The sequence below is a fragment of the Tympanuchus pallidicinctus genome, unplaced genomic scaffold (genome assembly GCF_026119805.1).
Source record: "Tympanuchus pallidicinctus isolate F22 unplaced genomic scaffold, pur_lepc_1.0 scaffold9, whole genome shotgun sequence".
In the NCBI taxonomy this organism is placed as follows: domain Eukaryota; kingdom Metazoa; phylum Chordata; class Aves; order Galliformes; family Phasianidae; genus Tympanuchus; species Tympanuchus pallidicinctus.
The window spans coordinates 2,977,958-3,005,885 of NW_026294813.1; the positions used below are offsets into that span (position 1 = coordinate 2,977,958).

At 36.7% G+C, this 27,928-nt stretch overlaps 1 protein-coding gene across 10 annotated transcripts in view; it reads right to left on the reverse strand.

Moving 5' to 3' along the window:
* ERBIN (erbb2 interacting protein) overlaps nt 1-27,928 on the reverse strand; it is a 110,948-nt gene that overhangs the window by 30,966 nt on the left and 52,054 nt on the right. For all 10 annotated transcript variants that reach the window (XM_052670012.1, XM_052670014.1, XM_052670009.1 and 7 more), the window contains 6 exons: nt 21,615-21,812; nt 19,429-19,546; nt 9,184-9,262; nt 8,328-8,417; nt 3,632-3,688; nt 979-1,042 (listed from right to left, as the gene is read on the reverse strand). In XM_052670012.1, coding sequence (XP_052525972.1) covers nt 979-1,042; nt 3,632-3,688; nt 8,328-8,417; nt 9,184-9,262; nt 19,429-19,546; nt 21,615-21,803 — 597 coding nt within the window. In that variant the 5' untranslated portion in view covers nt 21,804-21,812. The remainder of the gene's footprint in view (nt 1-978; nt 1,043-3,631; nt 3,689-8,327; nt 8,418-9,183; nt 9,263-19,428; nt 19,547-21,614; nt 21,813-27,928) is intronic.

The following is a 27,928-nucleotide window of genomic DNA, read 5'->3' on the forward strand; positions in this document are numbered from 1 at the left end:
TCCTGAAGGAGGTCTAAAAATACTTAAGTTCTATCAGCCCATAAGAGTTGTTTTTCAGAAATGACAAAATTGACAAAATAAAACTAGAAAACTGGGAAACAAATGGTGCATCTGCACATCACAAGTAAACCGTTTGATTCATAAAATGAAGTACCAGCTGTGGTCCCATTGCAACTTATTGTATCTGAGAAAGACAATGCATAGGAAAGCATATACAGCATGGGTGTTTACCATTTAAATCTCTCTCCTGAGAAAGTAATACAAAGCATGTTGTACTGCGTCCGAACAACTACCAAGTTCAGTTAAGTGTAGAGCTTCCTCAAATGCGCTTCTGCATCTAACAAGCCACACAGCTAGGCAAGCGCTCCTCTGTTCATGATCTGTGGTTAATGAAGTACCCACTGGTAACGCACAGAGGTTTGACTTCATGTGGTAGGTCAGTATATTTCACTATTCTTCTATTTCAGTTCCCTTATATGGGGAAGTACTCACAGAAGCAGACAGATGTCAAATCCTGACTATATATATTATGGGCTGCGTTTCTTCACTTTGTTTCTTTTCTTTCAATAATACTCAAACCTAAAAAACCTGAATCTAAACAGCTTATACCCACTAAAAAGGCAAGTCACCCACAGCTTTCATAGAACTGTAACACTAAATAAGATTAAAAAAATAAGTGTTCAGAATTTATTATAAGTCAAGCCATTACTTTTATAAATCATACATATACTACCATTAACATTTAAGTGGCACATTAGTCCCACTATGCCACAGTGTTTTGTTTTCAAAAACACACTCATATGCAAAAGAAAATGCACAATTTTAAAAACAGGCCCCATACAGAAGCATAGATATCAATAATATTTGCTCAGTAGCAGAATCCTTGAGACAATTTTTACATTTATCTGATGATTACAAATTGATTATTTAATAAAGGTGTTAATAGAACAATCAAAGCTCTACTTAGATAAAACTCACCACTTCTGTGAATTCATTACTTCCTAGGTCCAGTCTCTCCAGCTGGGTTAGTCTGGACATGGTTCTGCACGGGAAAGGGATTAACAAGAATCAGAATTGATAAAATACAATCTTCCTGTATTCATCCAAATATATTACTTGAGTCAGTATTAAGTAGTGATGCTGTTCTGGAAATAGATTAGTATCTAAAGAAGATAAAATTTGTACACTGTTCAACTAACCATACATTAATGATCATGCTGTGATTGCCATACAAAGAATAATTAATCTATGAATTAGTTTACAATAATCAAAGATCACTAGAGTTATCTTTATGATAAAGATTAATTCAGTCAAGTCAGTCTTCAACTGCCTCAACTTTTCACCTGTTGTTAAAATCATGAGAGCTATCCCCAAAAAAAGATCACTTCCTAATGATTACCAAAAACAGACAAGGCCACTGTTGAATCAAAATAACAATGAAAACTGTCACATTTTACATTGACTCAACATTGTCAGCAGCCTGGAACACAGAATGGAATCCTAATTATTCCTCTAGTTCTAAAACTAGAGACTAGATTACTAAACTGGATTACATGACACATCAGTACCTCTTAAACCAGTTGATAGCAAAGACTAAATCAATCACTGAGACAGGGCAAGATTCCTTCTTTTGACAATGTTTTGTCAAAATTTTCCCTCCACTTCTGTTTACTTTAGGAACTCAATAGAGAGTATCTGCTCAAAATTACTATACAAATTATTTCTATTTCCTTAATGGAAATTGGTTGTGCTTATTCCATTCTACTTTAATATATTAGATTGTTTACAACAGAGCCAGAATAGAACATATCTTGCATAAAGTCGACACTATAATAAAAAAACTTTACTGACTCTAGGCCTTTGTTTCTTTGTATTTTTGCCAAAAGCAAAAGTGCCTCTCATCCAACAAACATATAAACATTTTGTAAGATGCCTTCCTCACTACTTGCATAATTTTTTAGCAATCTTTTCTTAAAATAGCATCTACTTGCTTTCCCATATTGTTTAGTATGTTGGCATTAATTACCTATTTTGATTACTAGACTTCTAAGTGCTTTATGATTTAATTAAGTTGATTAGTTAAGTTATGTGCATTTTTAACTCAGCAAGAAGACTAGTTATTTTGCTAAGTATTTATCTAAATACATCCCCCTCCTTATAAATCCAAAAGAAACTGTCAGTACAAACACATTAAAAAGGAGAGAGGACAGGAAAACAAGAAAACAGTATTTGTTTTTCATAGCAAAAATATCGGCATATAATGCTGCATCTCATTAGTTTTTTTAAAAAGTGATTTTATACACTATTTAAAGCATGTTCTTTTCACAACACACAGTTCTTAAACCTAGCTAAGTTGTAATTGTCTATCAGTTTCTGTTCTGACATAACAGCTGAAGCAGGATACAGATGACTTCACTGGTTAAAACAACTGAGTCCCAGTGTACATTATGCAAATAATAAATTATTGTAGTGCCTCACTGTAGCAAAATACATAATTATGTGTGTACAGTAGCTTCCAAAGCTTTAATCTCTCTAAATTGAACCAGAAGAGTAGAAGAAGAAAATAATAAAGGCAGCAGCTCAGCAGGTATCGTAGGAGGTGCTGCAGAGGACACCCTCATGACAGCTACTGTTCAGCTTTCCAGCAAGGATGGAAACCTAAACACAATGAAGTGAAGAAAAAGAACTCCCAGCAGGTTTAAGAGAAGTTGCATAAATCAGAGTGACTTCTGTAAACTGCTCTTTTAAAAAATATCGCACATAATTCATGTTATTAATGTTAACTGTGGCAATTAAAGTCAGTAATTTTGTAAACAAAACTTATATTAGCTATATGTTTAAAGTATACTTTCTCCATAGAGTCACTATCCCAAATTACATGTCGTTATTTCTTTCTATCAAAAATTAGTGTCATCAGAAAGAAGGAAGGAGAGCACTTCTGTCACATTAACGGGTATCATGCCTGAAAAAATCACTTTCACATGTTCTGATACTATATACTGCATTCCGAATTTATGTTTTGGCATTTTTAAATCAACAGACACAGTATGAAATCTAAATGGACAAAAAGGGAATTTGAATGAAACATAGTTTAGTTCCATTTTAGTTTAGGAAAACTGGCTGTTGTACTTGAAGGGCTGAAAAGTCGCATCTCAGCCTACTCATATAAGTTTCTGCTAACATGTGCGCTGAATAGAGACATACAACACTTAGCACCTTCTCTTACAATCCCAGTTTCCCCAGCTACTTCTGAGAGGATGATGTTAAAACGCTGTGTGCAGAAAAACCATCTCCAGATACCCAAGACTCATCCTGAAAAGACCACATTCTCACTTAACAAAGTTACAGTGGGATCAGAAATCTACAGAGCTAGACATGGCAGAAACTTTAAAATACAAACACATGGGGGAGAGGGGAAGAAAATCAGGCAAACTTAGGTATATGAAGACCAATCAGTCTGCTGGGATAATTAGCTTCAGCAATTATGAAGGGAAAGTTTCTTGTAAGAAGCTACTCTAGTTACTTAGCTATAAATTTTAAGTTGCTGTCTGCTTTTTTATATGTATTAATTTATTAGCATACCTACAGTAGAAACCCTCCAAAGCGTTTCATACGAATTTCACATACTTACTTTGGCAATATTTTTAACTGGTTTTCTCTAAGTTCCAGTATCTGGAGTTTAGTTAATCTGAAAAAAAAAAAAAAAAAAAAAAAGGAAAAAAAAGTAACAAATTATCACACACTATTCTGTATTACCATAAAAAACAATCTCAGAACTTGTTCGCATTGCTAAACTTACACTTTAAAAGAGATTAACAAGTTTTAAATCTTTTCCTGTAAAGAATACAAATACATTTTATACAGAAATCTGCATGTTATTTTGAATTCATTTATTCATTAAGGTTTGGTTCTTGCATAGTGGCAAACAAACTGGATCTTCCGGCACCTCAAACACAGTTCCTTTCCCTCAGCCTACATTTTTTTAAGCATTTCATTGGATTCATTAGCATATGCTGTCCTCATATAAAGTAATTGTGAAATAGAAGGAGAAAGGCAGCATCACTCTGCAAAAGTTATGATGATAAATTTCTAATACAGGCAATTTATCAAAGCACTTCATGTGAAAGACCTCAACAGTGGAATACCCGTGGTTTTCCAAAAGGTAAAGCCAACTTTTAAACTCATATTGGATTTCCTTTCATGTTACGTTTTTAGTCAGCTTCTTAATCCATTTTGATATTTCTGCTAGGAGGTAATTTGACCTTTCTCTGAGTAAATCCTTGGTGCAATATAAATAACCTCTAAATCACAAACTGAATTGCTTGGTCCAGATAAGTTCAAGGCAGACTCAACATTAAAGCAACGTACTGTCCCGAGCAGCTTTTTGTTTGCATTAGGACAGAAGTGACAAGACTCTCTCTTAAGTGAAAGATAAAAAAACCCCTGAATTTGGTTTAAAAAAAAAAAGCTCATAAAGACAAGAACTGTACACAGATTGCCTGGAAAAAACAGGATAGTAAGCTCCAGGACTGAAAAAGGAGCTTGGTGAACAGACCAGTCCTTCCTGAAGGTGCAGAAGTATGTTTTAAAGACACAGATGAAAACTTATTAAGGTGTGATAACTATATTTAAAGTAAAAATAGAAAGCCTGAAAACAATATTTGCTTTTTCTCAAGACATTCTCTCATTTTTGTATGCCTTTGAAAGTAGCAGTCCTACAGATAACCTAAGAATGCAACCATTGCCTTGAAATAGAGCAGAACTTGATCAAGTCCAGCATGGCAAGCGATAGTTGCCAGCTGGTAGTGACTGCTGAAGAGGAACCTCCTCCCTGAAAGCTTTCCAAAGAAAAATCAAACCTGTAACAAGACTAAAAGAATACTTGACAGTGGGCATCTAAAACAAGAGAATTAAACCTCCTTCCTCCTTGAATAACAGGATATTGCCCCAACTGTGTTAATATTACTGCGGGTGCAAAAGCAACCCACATCAAAATGGCATTTGAATCCTGTTCAGACTTAGCCCACAGGGGACTGCACAAACATCCACACTTAGAAAGTGCTGGAGACCTGAATTTGCACTACTCTACATTAAGAAATACACTTTCTGTGTTTTAAAACACATAGGTTTCCTAGAAGTTCTACCTTTCCTTTAACAAGAGGTAAAAAAAAAAAGTGAAAACAGAACAGTTAAAAAGCAAATCAAATGGAAGATATTTCTTACACTTGCTCAAAAGCTCAATAGAAGCTACTAAGCCATTTGCTTTGCCTAAAACAGAAGTAGAAAGGACAACTTCCTACTTTAAAGTCACAAAAGGCATTCAAGATCATGAAGTTTAACTGTCAACCTGACCTATTGATTCCCATCACCAAACTATGTCCCTTGCTGCCACATCTTGTAAATACCTCCAGGGACGGGGACTCTACTACTTCCCTGGTCAGCCTGTTTCAATATTTGAGTGCTCTTTCCACGAATAAATTTTTCCCAACATCAAATCTAAACTTCTCTAGCATAACTTCAGTTTACTTCCTTGTGCCCTACCACTTGCCACCTGGGAAAATTTTGGGAAGGCTTCCATAAACACTACCTTAGGCCCCAAACAGCGCTTAGCTTTGATGACAGGGAGAATAGCTAGTTTTCAGTATTTCCTTACAGCACGTGTACGTAGACAAATTTCTTAGCTGAAAACAGGAGAGGCTTTCCTACGCTAAGCTATAAATAGGTACACTCACACGTCACTGACTTTTGCCTGAACTCACTGTACAACACTTTTAATAAGCTAATCGTGTGAGCTTAAAAGACTGTCTTTGGTGACAGAAAGGTTCACAACTTTGGGACCTTATTTCATGTCCTACTCTCATTTCAGCTAACCTTAAGAGTCTGGAAATACAAATATCTAATTTGTTACGCATAGAGCAAAGGCTGCTAGCTAAATGTTTTCAGTCTTCTCAGTTGGGAAATACAGGCTGTACCTAAGGTAGCAATTTTCTTGCAGTAATTAACCAGAAATAATGGCCTCAAGCAGTTGCCATTTCTTCCATTATTACTAGGGTTTAATTCAAGTTTAATGTAATAACACACAACAAATATTTAGCCTAGCTGCTCTTTGATTTGCTGGTGTACAGACCCATGCTAAGTACCTGAATTCCCGCTACGAGACTGAAAAAAAACAATATTTAGTTTGGAAAATAAGTCATAATGGCAAAATACATATTTTCTGTTCCATCCAATCACAATGATTTCTCATACTCAAAAGAAAATAATCTCTCAGCTGTGAAAATATGTAGCCACAAATACTTATGTAACGCCTAAACACAAAGCAATAGGAGAGTATTATTCAAGTATGCCTAGTGCAATGGAATTAACAAAATTATTATTGCACAGTTCTTATGAAACCAATTTAATTTACATTATAAAAGAGGGATAACTTTTATTTAAAAGAAAATCTGTGTATTAATACCTTACTCATGTTAATACATTCTTCATAATTTGATTTGTGTAACTTCGAATTTTTTAAAATGTGCAAGTATACAGCAGCATACTTAGTAATTCAATATACAACAGCAGTTATTCCTTGGATAGCAACTAATATTTCATAGGGAGAGGATCCTGATTTTTCACTTCTTTAGCAGCTTTACTAATGCAGAAGTACTCTTCTAAAATCATAACTAATAATGAAACAGGACTCAAATGCATGCCAAATATAAAAAAAACCTATAGGATGTGCATGAGTTTGCAAACTTACTTAGGTGTAACTAAATCAAGATGTCAGTTCAATCTCCACTGTATATTTAATTTAAAAAGATATCCCAGATCAGACACTATTTAAAATATCTGGTGCTGCAAATTGTTGAGAAACAAGATTAAAAGTAAAATCATAAAGGAAGTTCTCTGGAAGCAAAACTCAACAGTACAGACAGCTCTCTCAGTGTTTTTAAAATGATGCTGAGGATACACCTCTTTGTTTTAAACATTCAACAATGAAGTTTCTCTTTTGAAGGTGTCACGCACAGTGAGCTTCAGGTTTAAATTACTCTGCTTATAGATCCGCATATCTGATATTTGCTTGTAGGATAATCACTCCTTTTTAACTGAGCTGTCCAAAGCATAAGATGATCATGTGTGGGAAGCCATACTCAGCAGCTGCAGAAGGCACTGGAGAACACTAGAGTGTAATCACTGACATTTCCAAGAGAAACAAGGAGATAATCATGACACTGTACAAGCCATTAAGATATCTCAATTTGAATTCTAAATATAGTTACATATGTTGTAGTCCTCCATCAATACACAAACAAAAATAATTAAAACTGAAACTAGTTCCAAGATCTACTAATACAAGGCACACAGAAAAGCCTGTGATAGCAGAGAGAAAAATAATTTAGACCATTTGTCTACAAATGATAAAGTTATGATTTCTTTACATGGCACAGGATGGAGGAGGAATTAGAATGACTTGTCTTAGTTTGACTCCAATTTTGGTAGAACATAGCTCAGCTTCAGAGTACCTTAAGAAAGAAGCATGTAACTGATGTGACAAAAAAGAAAAAAAACAAAAAAAACCAAACCACCCAAAAACACAAAGCTTTTAAAAGAAAAGAAAAGCTATCATGATATAGAACAGAAATCCCGATTGAAAGAACATTTCTGATGTATTAAATCAGCAGTAGAGAAATCCCCCTCTTTCTAGCTCATGTAGTTCTAAGCAGAAGTCACATGCATGCTTTACTTGTCCGAGTGTTAAGATTGTCAGCAATAGTTTAGTTACACATTTTGTTATATTATCTTCTAATTTCTTCTGTAAATTACTTTCTGAGAGAATTGTATATGTTCTGTGTGATACCATTAGTAAACATGAACTTAAATCAAAATATGTTGAATTTGATTAAAAACAACAGATGAGAGAAGCATTCATTTCAGACTCATTCTCTTTGCTACAAGCCAGGATGTTTTAAGTCAATACCTCTGTTTTAAAGCAGGGGTGTATTCTTAATGGCTATTAAGAAGCAGTAAGCACAGTATCAGAAAAATGGCTTTCAAGTTGCCCACAGTAAATAATTAATCCTAAGCCAGTTAGCAGTAATTAATGACTTCACAGTTTGCCTAACCATTGAAGAAGTTACAGTACACTGTAAGCTTTACAGAAGAGCACAGCAATGAAGAAAAATGATAGTGAATGATGCTTTTTAAAATAACATAGGTTATTTTATAAAATTGGTTATGCACATTTCCTCTTCTCCAGTCTGCACTTTGCTCCAGAAGCAGCAGAGAATGTTCTGCACAGATTTGAAATTAAACATAGATACTATGTTTCAAATGCAGCTCACCTGCCAAAGTTAGCTGGCAAAAACTCAAGAAACGCATCATTCAGGTACAGCTGCGTTAGGTTTAGCAGCTGGGAAAATCCATCCGGAAGTCTGTAAAAAAAAAAAAAAGTAGTACAGAGCCTTCAATTCAATTATATTCAAGGCATTTGACTCAATGCTCTATGAGAGAACACTACAGGACTGAAGACCGACACACATATTACATTATATGGTATGGTGGTTATGTGAAACTAGTTTGAAAATTATTTTTAAGTGTTGAGGGCAGTATCTACAGGCAACAAAAATACAAAGAAAAAACGTGCTCTTTCCTATGTACTTATGATCTCCTGACACCTAGAGCAGAAAAAATATTTTTACAGGTAATATGATGAATTAAAATTTATGCAATAGCTTTCTCACCCCAAAACAGTTACCTTCCATGAAGTTCGTAACTCCAGTAGCACTACTTTGGCAAAATTACTTGTATTGCTATTGAAAATGATGGATAGTCTGTATTAACTGAGTTATCTTAAAGACTGTAGTGCAAATTTTGGAGTGAAATTAATTTGCTCCTAAGAAACAAAACTTTGATCATTTTTCTCTACCTTCCTAAAGAAGCGAAGAACTGAAAAAAAGCTGACGAAGCCATGTGATATAATGCAGGATGCCTGACTGAACCTATTAAGCTAGGCAAATTACTTCAGTCACATAGCTAAAGTGCATCTTAGCACAATGAGGATAATAAAAATAATTCTTGGGTGCCTCAGTTCCCTGCCTCCAGTTAGAAGAGCTGGCTCACAAAAAGGCGACCGGAGCACATGTGAGATTCATCAGATCTTGCGTAAATCAATAAGTACCATAAAAATTACGAACTTACTTTGAAATTGGATTTACGCTGGCCTCAACAACTGTCAAGACTTTGCAGTTTTTTATGTTTTCTGGAAACTCCTGTATGCCTGCAAAATACGTGGACAAGAAGGGAAACAGTGTTCAACCAGTATGCTCCAACACAGACATAAAAAATGGTGCACATAAAACTGCTGGTGATAAAAACCAACCCATCCGGAAGCCAATGGACTCGTTCTTTAATGTTTCACCTTAGGTAAGTTTTCACGAAAAAAACACCTTTACACAAAATCAATTTCATTGCTATTCTATTTCTCATGTACTTCATTACGTAACAGTGAGTCCACAAAGCAACATTTCATAGACAGTGTAACAATTCTTACTGATATTTCCAAACACTACAGAACTTGCACTCTGTAATGTACCTGAGAACAGACTGTTAGTTCCAAATTTACTTCTTGAAATCTGAAAGTACATTTACAGCATTCATGGTTCTGAAAAGATCTCCTAAAATCTACCACATACCCTGCTGCTAGCTTCAAATTATTTGCACAGAAGGAAAAAAAAAATGCTGCAGATACACTTGCATAAAGGCTAAGACAATAAGGAATCTCCTCTTTTTTCTAAAATAGCCTATAGAAATGGTAGTGAATAAATTCGCAACCACAGCTGTATTTGTCTGAAGCTGACTATCCAGGCCTTGAGAACAGAAGATGGGTATGCACCACGTCAGTAAGAAGGCAGCTCTGAGCTCCGTTCTGTTCCCTAAGACCTTCACCTCATTTACCAGCATACCATAAAAAAACTAAAACCATGGTACCACAACAAGATTTACTTTTGCAATGTACCACTGCATTGTTCTGATATGTCAGGACACGTGTTCAGAGTTTGGGTCTCTGTTTGTGCAGTTAACAAGATTGACACAGTACATTCTGACCTAAGAGATAACGCTGCCACCTCACAAGACAAGTAGTCAAAAAAAACCAACAACATTCTTTCACAGCAAATACACTGATGATGTTCAGGGGGAAAAGTCATTATGTCTAATTCAATTCAAATTAAGTACAAACTCTAACGCCATCAAAGCAGATTTTTAGGTCTTTCTTGACAGGAAGCCAGTAGTCAGACCAGATGATTAAAAACTACTTTTGACTCATACCAGATGTAGTAAGAATTTGAGTAGACCTGTAAAACAGTCAGTAGAGGAGGAGACAGGGACTACTGATTAACTTTATTCCTTTTAGCCCGAAATCAAAACTATATGCTTATAATGCAAAGAAGCTTCGTTTCTCAAGTAACAGTAATCCTTTCAGGACTGAAGGTAGCTTTAAAAAAAGATGAGAAAAATAGCATGTAAAGATAAGAAATGTTAACCTGTTGTTGCCACATCATCTTTTATACTAAGGGAAACATTTCCAACGAATTTAAGAATGTATTATTTTAATTCCTGTTGTAGCAAGAAGCCTCTTTCTCCAAACACACAAATGGAAGGCACCCAATCTGACACACAGTCCTCTACCACACCAGATACACAAAAACCTAAAGCATGTGAAACCTGTCTAGATGAAGTCGCACAATTTTTTTCTGATGATGCAACTTTGTCCATTTAAAATGAATTATGTTTACTGTAATCACAGTAAATCACTGCTAAGTTCCTCCTTGGAGTCAGCGCAATGTTTTTGTCTCACTCTATGCTATTTGATCTATTGTTAGAACTGCAGAGATTCTCTAAGCTTAGTTATTCTGAAAGACAGGCACGATACTGGCTCTGGCTTTCTCCTTAGATCAAAGACTGTTCTCCTCCAAGATGTCAAAATTCATTTATTACTAATGTAGCCACTGCCTGTATCAAGAACTCTTTGAAGCACAGAAGACTAAGATTTGCAATAACTACCTAGAAAACAAAACACATAGCATATCTAGAGAGGAGAGTGTACTCAAAAGAATAGTCAAATACAATATTAGCTATCCAAATACATACAAGTTAGATCAGAATGCTTTTGTACAAAATTAGAGTACTCTACCATAGTCTCTTGTTTGATTATGCCTTGGGCAAGAAGCAGCAACAGTTCTAACAACAAATTAACAACAGAAATTCAACAGATACGAGAAAACTAACAACGAAGCAGCAACTTAGTTCAAATCACTGTACCAGGATTAGTACATATATACTGTTTTTACAAACTCACTCAAAACTTCAGTCAGATAAATGGTGGCAGCCATTGTTACATGAGGAAAGTAGCATTAAATATACATGCTTTCAGTACAGGTTCAGAGGCTGTTCCTCTCCATCAGGTGACAGGAAATCAGCAGTTAGCACTTGCTAACTGCCTACACAACAACCTTCAGACAGTCTCTTCTCTTCATATATACTTCCTTTACACTCAAGTGTGCAGTTAATGTTGAGTTAATATTCTCCCACCAATAAAACAAAATCAAAAGTCACTAAGAGTAGGCAGAAAGACACTGTGAGCAGGTGACAGAAGATCCAAGTGCTGTAAGAAGCATTTTTAAGAGGATCTGCTCTTTCTCTGCTTGCTATCTACACTTAAATGTCCTGAATTGTCTTCTGTTAAGACAGCTCAACAAATCTCAAGGGTCTACATGAATATGTCTTTTCACACTCCATTTGTAACACCATACTAATTAATTTATGACCCCTCCCCATCCTACACAAGGATCTGATGCAATGGACACCACAAAGTGAGACCCATATTCTGCTTCAAATCTCATTTTCCTTTAGGATCTTTTATGGCTTCCTTAAGTACATACTTAAGCATTAGAGAAAAGGAAGATAAATCAGATTACTGATCTGTGGGTTATCTAGACTACTACAGCTTTATCCCATCCTCGAAACACGTAGCTAGGTTTCTTAGCCTGCTGTTCCCTATTTTATATGGTAACAATCACGTCAATTCCATTTCTGTGCTGCAGTTGGTTTACAGATAATGTTTACTATTTTTACAAAAATCACAAACCATCACATTTGTGGACTTCGACCAATTCCAGAGCACAACAGGAGACAATAAGATTTGCTGGTCATTTTTAATGCTAACTGCAGGTTCTATGAACTGAATTAAGAGCAAAGTTCTTTTTGCATTGCTGTTTTCCACAGAAATAGCATTTACATAATAGCTCTCACATTTACTTGTCTGTCCCTTCCAACCTGCTTTTCCAAATTTCAGGCATTTTCAAGTGTACTGGCCAGTTTCTACTACAAATGCCAATTAAAAAACAAAAAACACGGGGATGAGGGCCTGGAAGATTGTCAAAGAAAAGCTGGCAGCTAGGTAAGGAATGGAATCTAAATTATTATCTGGACTGCACCAAAAACAGAAAGCATTCGTCATTCAGAACTCTATCTGGCTGCACGCGCCAGCCAGCTAGCATAACCCACAGAAGGGTGGTTAATCAGGATCCCCAGACCAGCTGCAGCACATGCCGGAAGCATACGACCAAAGAAGTCACACAGGGATTTCAGGTCAACGGCCAGAAACCTGTATGTAATCGACCTCGGTTCTGGATCACATAGCAGGGCTGAAATAAAGAATTTCGCCTGATCTTTAACTCCCCAGAGGGAAAGGATTGTTTTGGCACAGCCCCGTTGAGCAAATACACGCTAATGTCCCTCTCTTTGTTCAGTCTGGATTAAGGCAGTTGTAAGCATAATTGGGGTCCCACTCACCATCTGGAGTTACACCAATCCTTTCTTATCACCGAGGTCAGCGTTAACTGCAGAACGGCCGAGTAAACTGGAAGCACCTTTAGTATCCATTAGGAAACTTTTTTAACTCAGAAATATCGGCATTTCTAGGTTAACGGAAAACAGCGTAGTCATACCCACCGCTGGTAGAGCCCGCCAAAGCCGACATCCTAGTACACTGCTGTTTCAGCCCTACTGCCGTTGGGAAGAATTTGCACTGCTGTTTGCACTCAGATCACGTACTCACATTTTTCTTCAAAAATGCCTGGACTGGTATTTCCAAACTTTAGTTACTCAAGCTATTACTGCTAGAGACAGAGGTGGCATTACCTCCAAATGAAGTTCCACCTCTTTTTTCCCCCACATCTAAAGATTTTTAAAACTGCCTTGCGAAAAAAAATACAAGTGTCAGTTCAATTCCTAACCACTAACAAATGTAAGACTGTACAAGTCACATGAGTAATGACCCCAAAGGAAAGAGTTTACAGCTGGATGTTTTGATTTGTAGGAAACATGTGAAAATTAAAACAGGTTTTCACCCCGAACAACAGATAGCTCAACAACAAACAGACCTACTGCTGCAAAACACGTGGAACTACTGCCCTCCATGCACCTTTTCTATTCTGCATCCTTCCAAGCGTAGGGGATATGGGCAAACACGCAGGCCCAGTTTGCATGAATGTGAAAGCAACGTAATTACACACATGCCTCCCTGAGCTAATCTATTCATCCTGGTCTTAAATTCTGGACAAGCAGCTATGAGGACCAGACTGAAAGCAGATCCGCCATAAAAAAAAACCACAGCTTCTGTTTGTTTTCCCCTTCAGCCTTTTGCTACAGCTATACTGACAGCTAATATGGATTAAACATGGCAATCAAAATACTTCCAGAGTTCAAGATCACACAGCTGTTCCAAAAATTATGAAAAACGTTCCTAAGCATGGAATTTAAACTGAAAACTCAAAGGGAAGTATCAGTCACATTCAGTCTGTATTCATATATACCTCTAGAATCCACTTTAATTCAGGATTTCTGCATACCTGTGGTATTAAAAGCAACACTTAAAGTAGCATCTTACAGACCAATTAATTTGCTACACAATGTTTACTCAGCCACTGCTCCTTCTTAGAGTTCATCTATCTTCCTAAAACTCTTACCTAGTCCCCTGCTGCCACTGGTTTCCAGTCAGCCAGGAGCTCTGGTTTCCAGATGTTTGATCAGCTAGCAAAACAGCAGTACCTTCCTGCTCAGAGCTGCAGCTCCAGACCTGCACAAGGTTGACTTCTCCATGCAAGGTGGCAGACAATTCACTAGTGATCTCAAAGCAGCACAGGCACCTCTGGTTTATTCAGTGCAAGCCTATTCTAAACCAATCATTTTCAGAGTAAAGAGCAACTATTGCAAATAGATTTTCATCTAGTTCTAAAACTCGATATTTCAAAGCTTTAGAAACTTGCTATACCTTGCTTTTTGGTTGCTTTACTTGTATTTCACAAGGAATACCATGACAACCACACTAAACTAGTAACATTCCTTGCAAGTGTAAGTTTTCCTATTTGTATAGCCTTTAATCTCTCTGTTTTGTTTAAATAGAAAAGTTTCCTTAGAAGAAAAAAATATTTGCTTGTAGGTCTCTTATCTAAAAATCTTACAGAATGTTTGTAAGAATCTAAAAACATCCTCCATTGGATTTCCTTAATTTCACTTGAAGCAGGCAAGATAGCTGGGCTGAGGCCAAGGGATGAAGTTCAACAAGACCAAGCACCACGTCTTGCACTTTGGCCACAACAAAAACCATGCAACGCTACAGACTTGGGATAGAGCGGATGTGCAGAGGAAAAGGATCAGGGGGTGTTGGAGGGGGTGTTGGTCAGTTCTCAACTGACTATGAGCCAGTAGTGTGCCCAGATGGCCAAGAAAGTCAATGGCATCCTGGCTTGTATCAGAAACAGTGTAGTTAGCAGGAGTGGGGAAGTGATCATCCCTCTGTACTCAACACTGATGAGGCAGCATCTTCAGTACTGTGTTCGGTTTTGAGCCCTTCCCCATTCCCCACTAGAAAGATATTGAGGCCATGGAGCACGTTCAGAGAAGGGCAACGAAGCTGGTGATGGGTCTTATGGAGAGCAATGGAGGGAGCCGGGATTATTCAGTTTGGAGGAGGCTTAGGGGATGATTGCCATTTATAATGACCTGAAAGGAAGCTGTGGCCTGGCGGGTGCCAGCTTGTTCTTGTAATAGGACAAGAGGAGACAGTCTCAAGTTGTGCCAGGGAAGGTTCAGGCTGGATATAGCGAAAATCTTATTTGAAAGAGTAGACAGGTGGTGGATCAGACTGTTCAGAGAGGTGGTTGAGTCACCATTCCAGGAGGTGTACAAGAAATGTGAAGATGTAGTATCAAATGGGCAATACCAGTGGTAGGTGGACAGTTGGACTAGTTTATTTTAGAGGTTTTTTTCAGATTTTATGACTCAATGAACTACTTGACAAGTACCTACATACAGCTCAGCCTATTCACCTCTCCATCTTCACTTTATGAAGTCCTTTTCTCCAATTCTATGCTCTAAAAGTTTCCTTTCACACTTGTCCTCCCTTCTATTATGGTTATTTGAAGGTTTGTAAAATGAAAAATAGAAACTCAATTTTTATTTTGAGGTCTGCTTGGTATTTTCTAGAAGAGAAGCATGATATTTATGCTATCCGTTAGTGCAAGAATGTTAGTTGATTTATAAACCTGAGAAGTACAACTTAAACAGTGCTTTCATTTTAAAAAAGGGAGAGAACAAAAAATACTTCAGTAGAAAGATTTTTATGGTTTAGAAAAATATACTCTTATTGGTTGTGATGATTATTACAGTATAATTAGATTTACAATAAAATACAGCATCAGAAATATATTCAATGCTCATTTCACTAATGACATGAGGACTCAGCTACATACAATTATGTGGCAATAGAATGTTTACTGAAAATGTAAAATGCTTTTTTTTTTTTACAGCACTTTGATCTCATAAAAAAATTAACATTTTATGCTCATGTGTGTGCCATACTTTAAGCTGGCTTTCTCTCATCATCTGCATGCTATTTTTTTTCTATTAGAAGGCTAATTCAGGTTTAATATTTCCAAAATTCATTTCTGAGAGTACTTGCAAAATTAAAAATATGAAGGTTTTTTTTTTTTCATCTGAAGGCTTAAAACCAAGTTCTCAGCAGTTCAGACAGTAAAGAATCCTATTTCGCCCCTTGATCTATTTAAATGAAAAATGCCTCATCACTTCCACCAACAGTAACTCATCAGAGGAAATTATTATTACTTGATACACATACTCATGGTCTTAAAAAGTGCTTGACAGATAAACCTACCTAGGCATGCCAAGGTCAGAGTAAAATTTTCTGAACATGAGATACTAAGAGCGTTATAGACAACAGTTTTGCTTACACTGCTGTTTTGAAAGATTATTAAGATTCAGGTGGTTCTGAACTATGTCTGATTCAAAGCTGGACCCCCTCAGAGTAACCTGAAACTAAAAGCTGATTTGCTTTTCTCCCACCCCCCATTACCCAGAGCTGAAAAATTTCTGTTGCCTGTCCAGTCACTTTTGCACTTTTGTGTGATAGATTGACTGTCACTCAAAGCACACTACTCAAAAAAAAAAAAAAGGAACATTCTGCCTCCACATGAAATTCACAACTAAAAAAAATCCCAATTACTTTTACAATGCTTTTTCTATGTTATGAAAATTTCTTTGAATCCAGGAACAGATCTGTATTAAACTAGTTTCAGAATTTCAAATGTGTACACTCAAGTTCCACATTCAAGACCAAATCTGTGCCTTAACTGCACTGCAATTCCATTTTGCTGACATCCTCTCTTAGACAGGAACATAATTTTATTCTGCAGAGACAGCTTCTAGTCAGTACTTTTTCATAGGAAAAACAAAGTATTCATGAAAAAAACATTATCTACACTGAAGAGCTTTAAGTTGAATAGCTAACTGCTTTTAACATAAATTTACCACCTCTATGTAATGACAAATATTATAATAAAGCTACAGACTTAGAAGTCCTCAACCAATTAGTTATCTTTTTATTTAACTATCATGAAAGATACAAAATTAAGTACATCCCCTCCCCTTCTTCCTATATGGACAAAAATAGCAAATTTATAGCAAGTTATTTTTCTATTCAGGATCTTTCTCTCTTGCTTCTCCCTGAGTAAAATAAAACTTGGATCATTCTCTTTATTAACTATGAATAATTCTCAATTTGTTGACAAACTGTACTTCTAAATCCTTCACAGATGGGCAACATAATAACTACACATTCTCCTGAATTTTTGTTTTTCAACTCCCCAACTTCTGGCACACACTACTCTAAAATTTGCCAAATCAGCAGATGTTTTTAAAACACTGAAGGAAACATATTTTATCTAGATTTGTATTTCTTAACAAAAACCTTCAATATTACTAAAAATAATATTATTGGCAGATGTGTTTTCGTGGAGCTTTTCAGTGTTTGTGTTTTTCATTTGTGTATTTTTCTGTAAAAATGCCTTGCAACAGATAGAAAAGGTGACAATGTTTAAATTTGCTGAAATACACAGGGAAAAAGCTACTCCATCTACACAGGAGACTACTGAAAGACCTGAATGTTCATTGGTATTTGAAAATGAAGTCTAAAATTATAGATGAAAATTATAAACGAACATATATTTGATGCAAACGCATTTGCACTTTGTGCTTTAATTCCATCCACATGAGGAAAACAACACTTTTGGTACTGTGACATGAGAAAGCATACAAGAAAAATGCAGGAGACTAACTTTCTTGCTATAGCCACACTATTCTCACAAAAAAAGCCACTGCATTATTCTAGAGTTTTGAGGCCTCTCATAACTGATTCCTAGTTTTCCCTGATTTATGAAGAAAAATTACATCTCCTGCACTTCCCACAAAGTTTGCTGTTTCCACATCACACTCAAAAACACAGAAAAACCCCAACAAAATAAAAACACATCAAAAATGTGAAGTCCTGGAAAAGTCCTAGCTGATTCACTAGACATGCTGGAAGGGCTGACAAGAACCACACAGAATTCAACAAGGAAAAGTGCTGCACCTAAGGAGGAAGAACCCATTGCTCCTAAAAAACAGAACTTAACAGTTTATTGCAATGTCACATCTTTCAGCTATTGTCTCCTTAAATCATTTATATGCTTATCAGTAACAAGTGTTTCTTCAGCAGCCCTTAGAAGCCCTTAGAAGCAAAAGGTTGCATTGTTTTGGGTGGGTAACTAACTCTGTGACCAACTGCCTATTTACATTCATAAGCTAAGGAATTGGCCAACACTAGAACTTGAAATCTCTTCCATTGCTTTCAAATTTTAATTATTGAGAACTTGCATTAGAATCATTTAATCCTTTTAATTGTTCAGTCTAGGACAGAAATATTATACTTTCCCAGCTGTTTGTAATTATGGAAGTTCAGGGAACATGTTCTTTAAGAAAGGCTATTAATCCACTTGTAACAGGAACAGAGCAGTAACAACCAGGTCAATTTATTGCACTAAATGTTGCATTCATTAAGCAGAAATAATAAAGTTTAAGTACAGACTGGGATACAATGGACAAGAAAGGAGAATGCCAACACCTCCACGATGGGAACACTTCCACAATAAAGCAGATCTCAACTTAATTTTATGGAGTCATTTAGGTATTCACATAAAAACAATGAATTGCATATGACAGAATCTTTGGCATGTTTATTTAACCTATACTTTCAAATATGGTTTCAAGCAAAGGTCCTTGTCTAACTTCAGTGTGAATCAGCAAGAAAAGGCTCTTACATTCTTATCAATTAACACAATAATTTTTTTTTCTTTAAGTAAACCACACAAGCAAGCCTGATGACAATATAAGCTCTTACAATTTCCTCATTTGCACAGATATTCCAACTTGCCAAAAGACTACCATTAAAAAATAAATGAAAGCATACACATAGTACTTGGCTGACAGCATTTCATAATTTATAAGCAGCTGACTCACAGAATGCAAGTCAGTCAACTGAATCAGTCATTGTCCACGGACACTTTTCTCCCCATGTGACAGAGATTACCATCTCTAGAGACAGATAGCAAAGCAGCTGACTTCTATTACAAGTCTGGGACAGATCATTAAAGTAAACTGAAAACAATTTTTATAATCAAATTAAAGGAGAATCCAGCAAATTTTTAAAAGCTCTTGAGCAAAAATTCTTCGCTATAGTGAAAAATGACAAGAGTCAATAAAAGTAATAACTTCAAAGCATATGCATTTTTGAGAAAACACAAACATTTGATGGTATCATTTTTCAGTAATGATCTCAAAATATAAAGCAATACATTTGACAGATATGATTAAAAACAAACATAAAAAACCATAAAATAGATTACTCTTGGCTAAGCATAAGATTTAGAGTTGTAGTTTAAAGTTTATTAGATGCATAGATTCTGGAAATTACACTTTTACTGGTATCTTTGTACAATCAGTGATGATTTGCCTTAAAGCTATTCCAATATAATAAGTGAAATGACTTACCGTTCTTGCTGACATCCAGTTCCCTGAGATTAATGAGATTTGCAATGGATGCTGGCAATGTGGTTAGATCATTGTCTGGCAAACTCAGCTTGTGCAGCGACTGACAGTTAAAAAGTTGCTAATGAAACAAAGAAAAAAGAGCAACTTTCTCTTAGTTTCCTCTGTATAGTTTTTTTTTTTTTTTTTTTTAAATCCCTTTAAACTTATGACCTCACAGCTGGAAGGTCAGGCTATTTAAACACTTTGACCAAAGACAATTTTTTTTTTTTTTAAACTTGACTAGGTTTAGGATGTTTAGGAAAGCTAAAAAGAAGTGCAAACAGCCACAGAAAACTGATAGTTACATTTAACAACTATAAAATCCTACAAGTGCATCACAAATTGTGACCTGTAGTTCTGAAAACAAAAGTATTTTCCACAGTAAGCATGCCATCTGGTTCCTCCAAAGTACTTTTAGTTTCTTCAAGAAAAGGAGGAGAAAAAATAAAGGTAAATCAACAAATCCACTAAAAACATTATTCCAGAATGTAGCATTTGAGTAGGTATTTATCTTCTCTAAAGTAACTTCAAATTTTAATACATTTTACATTTATTTCACAGTATGTCTTATTTTTTCAAGTTCAATTACATCTGCTTAATTAACAAACAACACTGTAACATCCAATTTTGAAAGTATACTGAGGTGAACATTACAAGAAAGACTGGGGGTGACTAAAAAATGAAAAAAGCCCCCAAACCTAAAAACAAACAAAAAACAAACTAAACAAAACAAAAAACAGGTCATTGCAGGTTGACAACATGGCCCAATTGTCCAAACGACTGTGTTGTGAAATACAAAGGGCAGAAAACTGCAACACTGGGACAAAAACAGCACCAGTAGCAGTCAGGAAAGGGGAAGAGCAGGAGACAGTCTAATAAATACCACACTCTTTTTCTGAGAAGATGGATTAATTACGAGCTTCAGAGTTCAAACACTAAATAAGTTTAGGTTAGGGAAAAGGCTTATACAGTTTGAAACTCTGGCTCTAAAACAGATAGGATTATTACAAACTTGAAGGCATTCCCTAAGAGATCTTCTATGGATAGTTTCAAGATTACAACCTCTATTAAATAGGTAAATAGTTTTTAAGATGTCTCTAATACTCCCTAATTTCTCAGCTTGTTTCTTTTACTGTATTTGAATTTGTACCTATACTGAATTTACATAAGCTTTGTAATTCCAGAAAAAAAGGAATATATTCATTAGATTAAACAAAGTCAGCTCCACCAAACACAAACAAGACTTCTGATGAACTGACATGTTAAATTATTTTATTTCCTTATTAATTTCATCTGTCTTTCAAAAAAACTCAAGTAAAAAAAATCTCATATGGTTATGACAAACCACCAACAAGCTTAGCAGTGTGTTCCAAACTCATCACTGCGCAATAGGGAAGGTCTGCATGCAAGTGGGAAAAAACTATTTTTAATATCAAGTACTTAATCCAACTTCACCAAGATAGGATCTAATAAGGGAAAATTTATTATTCTGACCATACTGTACTTTTGAGGAGTCTCACTGGAACAAAATCTGATCCTTTCCTGTAGTATACTGTTCATTCAGCACATGGTTTGTCTTCAGAACTAGCAACAAATAATGATTTCTTTAATTAAGATGTAATCAAAGTAGAATTTCATCTCTCTACATTTTGAGCTTAAATAATTTTAGATACTTTTCAGTCAAAAACAAAAGCAAGGACTTCAAGTGACTATTTTGGACTTCAGCTTCATGACCACAGAAATCTGAATAATACAGTAATCTTGCTGCTTCTAATCCTCATATACTATCAGAGATTCAAAGCAATGCAGCAATTTATTTAATATCTGAATAGTATTAGTCAATTTAAGCAGACACTTCCACAGAAATAAACTAGCCTGCCTCTTTTGCTTTGCACCAGCTTCTCCTGTTGGGCTGGCTCAGTTGTTTAAGCAGTTTCACCTCAAGGCAGCACAGGGAACTGGTCCAGCTGAAATACACAGGACAGCCTATCAAGAGAGCTTGTTCTGGGACCAACATTTACTCAAAAATATCTAGGATAACTCAGCCTTAAAGCTGTACGGGGAAGCTTGACACTATCAGCTTTTACCACTGATGATGTAAGAAGAGAAACACTGAAAGTTACACAAAGGGAAATCATGCAACATACCTTTGGAAGCTCTTCAATCTGATTAGCATCTAAGTAGAGTTCTTCCAGGGTCTTTTCAAAAGCAAAAATCTCCTTAGGCACCTGTTCCAGGCTGCAGTGAGAATAATCAAGTGTAGTGACTGTTTCCTCCTCCCCACGCAGGCAGCGGCATGGCACCAGCCGCACCAACAGATTCCGCTTCGTGGTCATTTTCAGGCACTAGGACACAGAAATTAGTAGATTTATAAAACCAACCAGACAACTGCAGAAATACCTAGATGGGCAACATCTCAAACTTCTAGCTGCTAAATGCTTGAAAAAGAAAGAAATGTATACATACATGCTATGTATATATATACACACATATGAGAGGGAGGTGGGCAGAGAGATTTTAGTTTTGTTTAAACACAACAGTTCTTTACTGGCATGAAATGTCATTGAAATATCTACAGATACCGATGGATGAACATAGAATTTAGCCTGTAACTTGTCACCTGTCAACAGCCTTAAGCAGAGAATATCCACACTGTATGTAAGCAGATAAAATTTAAAGCAGCAGTTCTGAAGCATCGTTCATACTTTTACAATCTATTTTTGCTTAATACAATGAAATCAAAATGATACAGAGAAAAAAAACCTTATCTTCAGTGATGAGTAATATCAAATTAATATACATTAATTTCAAATCCCTCACATACATACAGCTTTTTTGCGTAACAAGCTAGCGTTGTTTTCTCTAATTTTTCTACTTATTTAAAATAAAAGATTTCCAAGAACTCAGATAAATAATTTCCCTCAACTTCTGCAGTTTCAGTCAGTAAGTAAAACTTTAACACATCTTGCTGTGCTCACTGAAATTAACTAAATTTCATTTTGCGATAGGAACTTCTTCCCTGTCTTAATTAAAACACTGAAGGCTATCAATACTAGGACAGCCTCTTCATATCATCATTCTGCACACTTTTCTGCCTCTCTCAATGCACACTACCTATTCTCCTATTTACCTGCCTTTCTGTCTGACCTCATGATCAGTTGCCCAAGTAAAAAGACTGTGGAGGAGAAAAGGAAGGACGTATCACATAAGAGAGTTCACTCTCATCAACCAAAGACAGAAAAATGTAGTGTAGCACAGGTGACGTTCTTTTTTTTATATTCTCAAATTCAGAACTACTCCAGGGATGGTTTGGGTAAATACAGTTCAGCAAGGAACAGGAATACAAAGCATCTCAAATATTTCCCTCTGAAGTCCAGCAAGAACAAGAATCTTGGTCTTGTACTATTTTGCAACATCAACAAGCAATCTGAAAGTACCAAATAAAACAATGAAATAGCTTCGCAAATCTGCAACACTATTACAGTTTCTTTTTCTCCATCACCGTGCAAGTTCAAAATTTTAAGAACTTGATCTACTACAGAACTCAGAGAAGGAAGAAAGAACAAAACAAAACTCCAGAAACAAAAAGCCTTTGTCCCCCAGACAGTTAAAGCCTTGACCTAAGTTTACCTCAGCTAGTAGTCAACAAAGGAAAAAACATCAGGATACTGGTACAGTTCATTTCACCTCATGAGGAAATAAGAGGAAAAAAAACACTGTATAAACAGAACTGATAGGAAACAAGCTCCACAACAAATACACCAAGTGGGACAAAGAAAAATATCTGTATATCCCACAGGGGTTGTAACGGACCTCAAGAGATCATGAAATTCACCCCGCAATAAAGCAGGTTCCCTACAGTAAGTCACAAAGGTAGGCATCCAGGTAAGTCTTTACCTTCATAGAACTGTCTTCTTCTCCTCAGGCTTAATCAATCTTTCCTAATATGGGAGATGCTCCTGGTCCTTTATCATCTTCGTGGTACTTCACCGGACTCCCATTATGACATCATGTGTTTTTTGAAATGGGGAGCTCAGAACTGGTCACCGTATTCTAAACATGGCCTCACCAGCTCAGAGCAGAGAGGAAGAATCACCTCCCTTGATCTGCTGGCCACACACTTTTTAATGCACCCCAGAATACCATTGGCTTTCCTGGCCACAAGGGCACACTGTTGGCTTATGGTCAACCTGTTATCCACCAGGACCCCCAGGTCCTTCTCCACAGAGCTCCCCTCCAACAGGTCAGCCCCTAACTTATACTGATGTATATGGTTATTCATCCCCAGGTGCAAGACCATAAACTTGCTCATCGTCTTCATCCCTTTCCTCCCTTCCCTTTCTTCCCAACATTTCCATCTGTCAAGGCCTTTCTGAAAGTGGCAGCACAGCCTTCTGGAGCATCAGCCACCCCCTCTCAGCTTTGTACCAACAGCAAACTTGCTGAGGGTGAACTCTGTTCCTTCATCCAGGTCACTGACAAAGATGTAGAATGAGATCAGACCCAGCACTGACCCTGGGGAACATCACTAGTTACAGGCATCCAATCAGACTCTGCACCACTGATCACAAACCTTCGAGCTCTACCAGTCACCCAGATGTCAATCCACCTCAGTGTCCACTCAACTATTCCACACTTACTAAGTTTAATAACAAGGATATTGTGGGAGACAGTGTCAAATGCCTTGTTGAAGTCAAGGTTCATAATATCCACTGCTCTCCCCACAGCTACCCAGCCAGTGATGACATCAAAGAAGGCTACCAGGTTGGTCAAGCATCATTTCCCCTTGATGAATCTATGTGGACTACTCCTTACAGCTTTTTTCTCTTCTAATTGCTTGGAGAGGTTATCCAGAACAAGCACTTCCATCACCTTTATAGGAACAATTGACTGACCTGTAGTTTCTCAGATCCTCCCTTCTTGCCCTTTTTGAAGACTAGAGTGACACTGTCTATCCTGCAGTCTTCAGGCACCTCTCCCATTCGCCAAGACCTTTCATATCCCAATGGTACAATGACTAAGCAGACTATTGCTGTGGGATTTTTTTCCAACCAGTTTGATCAAAACCAGAGGGAAATAACAAAGCATGATGTGTACACTCTCACCCACCCACCCCAACTGCTCAAACAATACAGGAACCAGCCCCACAGTCAGCCTTGGATTCATTTGTAGCTATTAACCCTCTGATGTGACAAACAGAAACAACAACATTTGCTGTTTTTTTCATTTTTCATCTCAGCTTTTAATTTTTTTCTCAGGATGAGAGTGGAAATATCTTCCATATTTCCCGTATCAATATAGTCTCAGATACATGTCTTTCAAATAGATATTCTTTCAAAATATAATACATGCTCTATTTATTATTATTACTACACCATTGCAAAGGTTATAGGTTTGCAAATAAACTTGCAGAATAGCCAGCATTTTGGAAAAAAAGAATAAGTTAAAACTCATGTTTGTCTGAGTCTCACTCATTAGTAACTCTTACCTATTTTTTCCTGTTCACTGTTTTCCACTTCTAACTTGCAAGATTTGGCCAGCTAAGTACCTCTGCAACTAAGACTTTTCTAGGCATCTACATCCTGTGTTGTAGCAATACACTACACTTTCATTTAATATGCTTGAATTGGTAAACTCCTTACACCTCTGATTTTATAGGCAAAAATTATTTTGCTAAGCAAGTTCCTCAATTATTTTGCTATACTAAGAGCACTTCAGCAACACTTGGAACAAACCATTAAGACAGGTTACTGATAACAACGGCAATTTAAAAGATATGTAGGATTTCTTCAGCAAAGGTTTACAAAATGGAACAGCACGCTAACCACAAAGGCACAGAACAGTCAATTTATGATGAATTCTACAAGCATAACTTACTGTTTCCAAAACAGGTATCTCTAGGTGTTACTAATATAGCTGAAAATGAACAGTATTTTACTGTTACCATCAACTTCAAACAAATTTTGCTTGAAAATCAAAAGAAAGTCAGAATTAAATTTCCCCTTTCTGCTTTGAAAACTACACTGAAAATGAATACAGAGGACTTTTGTTTCATCAGATAAATAATAATAAAAAAAGATCTGTGACTGTTGTTCATCTTTTATCAGTTTTGAATATTAGTCATTTGTGTTCCAGCTACTTTTGCATGTACTTATCACATTTAAAAAAAAAAAGAAAAGACTTCATAGATTATCTTCTTTTTGAAGAGACCATGCTAAGCTTATCAATGTTTCCAGTTCCAAAGGGGAATCTGTAATTCCCCTACAGTAATGTACTTCTAGAAGATAGGTCAGCTTGTTACCCCTGAAGCATGCTATTACAGAAAACAGAATCAAAGCAGCAAAATCTAACAAATCCAGAAACTGGTTTCAGCTGGTTTGCAGTTTCAAAAAAAGAAAAAAAGAAAAAAAGAAAAAAAAGTCATTACCTTATTTTGCCTTCCCATTATATTTGTATCAATAAAATGAAAATATGTGCTATCATGATAACATTTAACTTTGTGATTAAAACACTAGAGCAATCAATATAACTTCAATTCACATTTTAATAGCATCTACCCTGAAAAACTTCTACTGTACAGAAGGCTTTGAAGACTGCTTGAAGTACTCTTTAAATCTCATTAATCTTACTAACTAGGGATGGAATTTCAGTGCAAACAGATGCTAATAACATACAGTGAAGTAACAACTGGAGAATACAGTATAATTAATACAGTATTCAGATAAAGTTACTGGAGAATCTAGGGAAAAGTAAGCACCATGGTTATAGCAAATCTACACTGTAACAACAGCAGACCAAATCTGTAAGCCTAAGACATCCTTAACAGAATAAAATCACTCGAAGTAGAAAAGCAAAGCGTCAGTTTGAAAGGCCACTATTAGCAAAAGCAAGCGAAACCGGCAGCAGGGTTGGACACCACTACAGACCGATAGTTCAGACGAGTGCGCACCGCCCAGAGAGACATCACTCATTCCTGCACACTGCCGTCATCTGAGCACTCACAGCCTAGCAGCACCCAGGCATCTGCCAGAGACACACAGGACATTTTTGTTTAACCACATGTCTCACTGTGATTTGATGAGCACTAAAAAACAAAACACCATGCACAGAAGTATCACACTGCTCTGAGAATTGCGAACTCATGTCATTACCCACAGAATCTAAGCTAATGCTCTTCATCTCTGCTACTTTGTTTTAAAAGCAATAGCACTGTATCATGGGTTGTTCAGATTCCTGCCTGATACTAACAGGATGCGAATGCTGTAAGCACTGCGTGTGAAAGCGCTCCCCTTTCCCCCAAGTGTTTCAGAAGGATGTTTACCAGTTACATCAGCAGCAAAGCTGAAAATGAAACCAGCAATCAGATGCTCACACAGAAAGGCAAGTACAGCTCCACAGAAAAATTTCTGGTCAGAATCCCACTAGTCCAGTCCAGTGCCTATAGATGAGCACAGAATTGCCGAGCTGGGGATGTGTAAGCACAGGAACAGGCAGGGAGGGGCAGTATGCATTGCAGCTTAACGTGTAGAAACCTTTATGTGGCCAATGGATAGAACCTCCAACAAATTAATACTGAAACACAATGTAATCCACCAAGCAAAAAGCTATCGGTCTTACATTAATAAATTATTAAGAATGAGACTTCCTGTATCAGCAACACGCAGTGGTCTATCTTCAGAAATATTGTAGGCTTTTCTCTTCCTAAGGCAGCAACATGTTCAACAACACATGCACAGATGTAGGCTGATTGGTTTGACCTAGAAGAGACTGTTGTGACAATTCCTAGCACAATTTAAATGAATCTTCCACCAAAAGGCAGCTCTGGTCCTCAAAAATTTGGAGATACTGTACACATCTAAGAATCTTAAACTCAGAAAGTCCTCCACTCTTACAAGGAGAAGCAGAACAATTCTTCATTCTTTAAGCTCAGAAATGATTGGTATCTCTTCTTCAATATCAGAACACATTAACCGAGATGGGGCAGGGGAGGCAAAAGTTTGACTCTGGCTTCCCCTAACTCCTCCCCCTCCTCTTGGGAAGGAGCAGCAAGGTTTCCGAGCAACTGAGAGCACCTGACACCCTGTAAACCCTGACCTGCATGTCCAATGTGTAAGAGGAACGCGTGACTCTCAGACCTGATGGACTCTGATGAGAAACTGAAACACCAGAAAGAAAGGTATGCTGTGAGTAAACTGCCTTTTGTCAAATGCCACTGCCATTTTGTGGCTGTGGTTTTAAAACTTTGTTCAGTGACAATGCCAAGTCAAGGTATTTTCACTTCCTCCTGCCTCCCATCCAAGCTATTTCTTTCACTTCTAAAAAAAGGGAAAAAAAAAAAAAAAAATCAAAATAGATTGGTTATGTCACACATGTAATTAAATGAAACTGGTAAACACTTAGATCAATACAAACCAAGGAACCAAAGCTGTACAGTCAGAACAAACAATAGGAAATAAGAGAC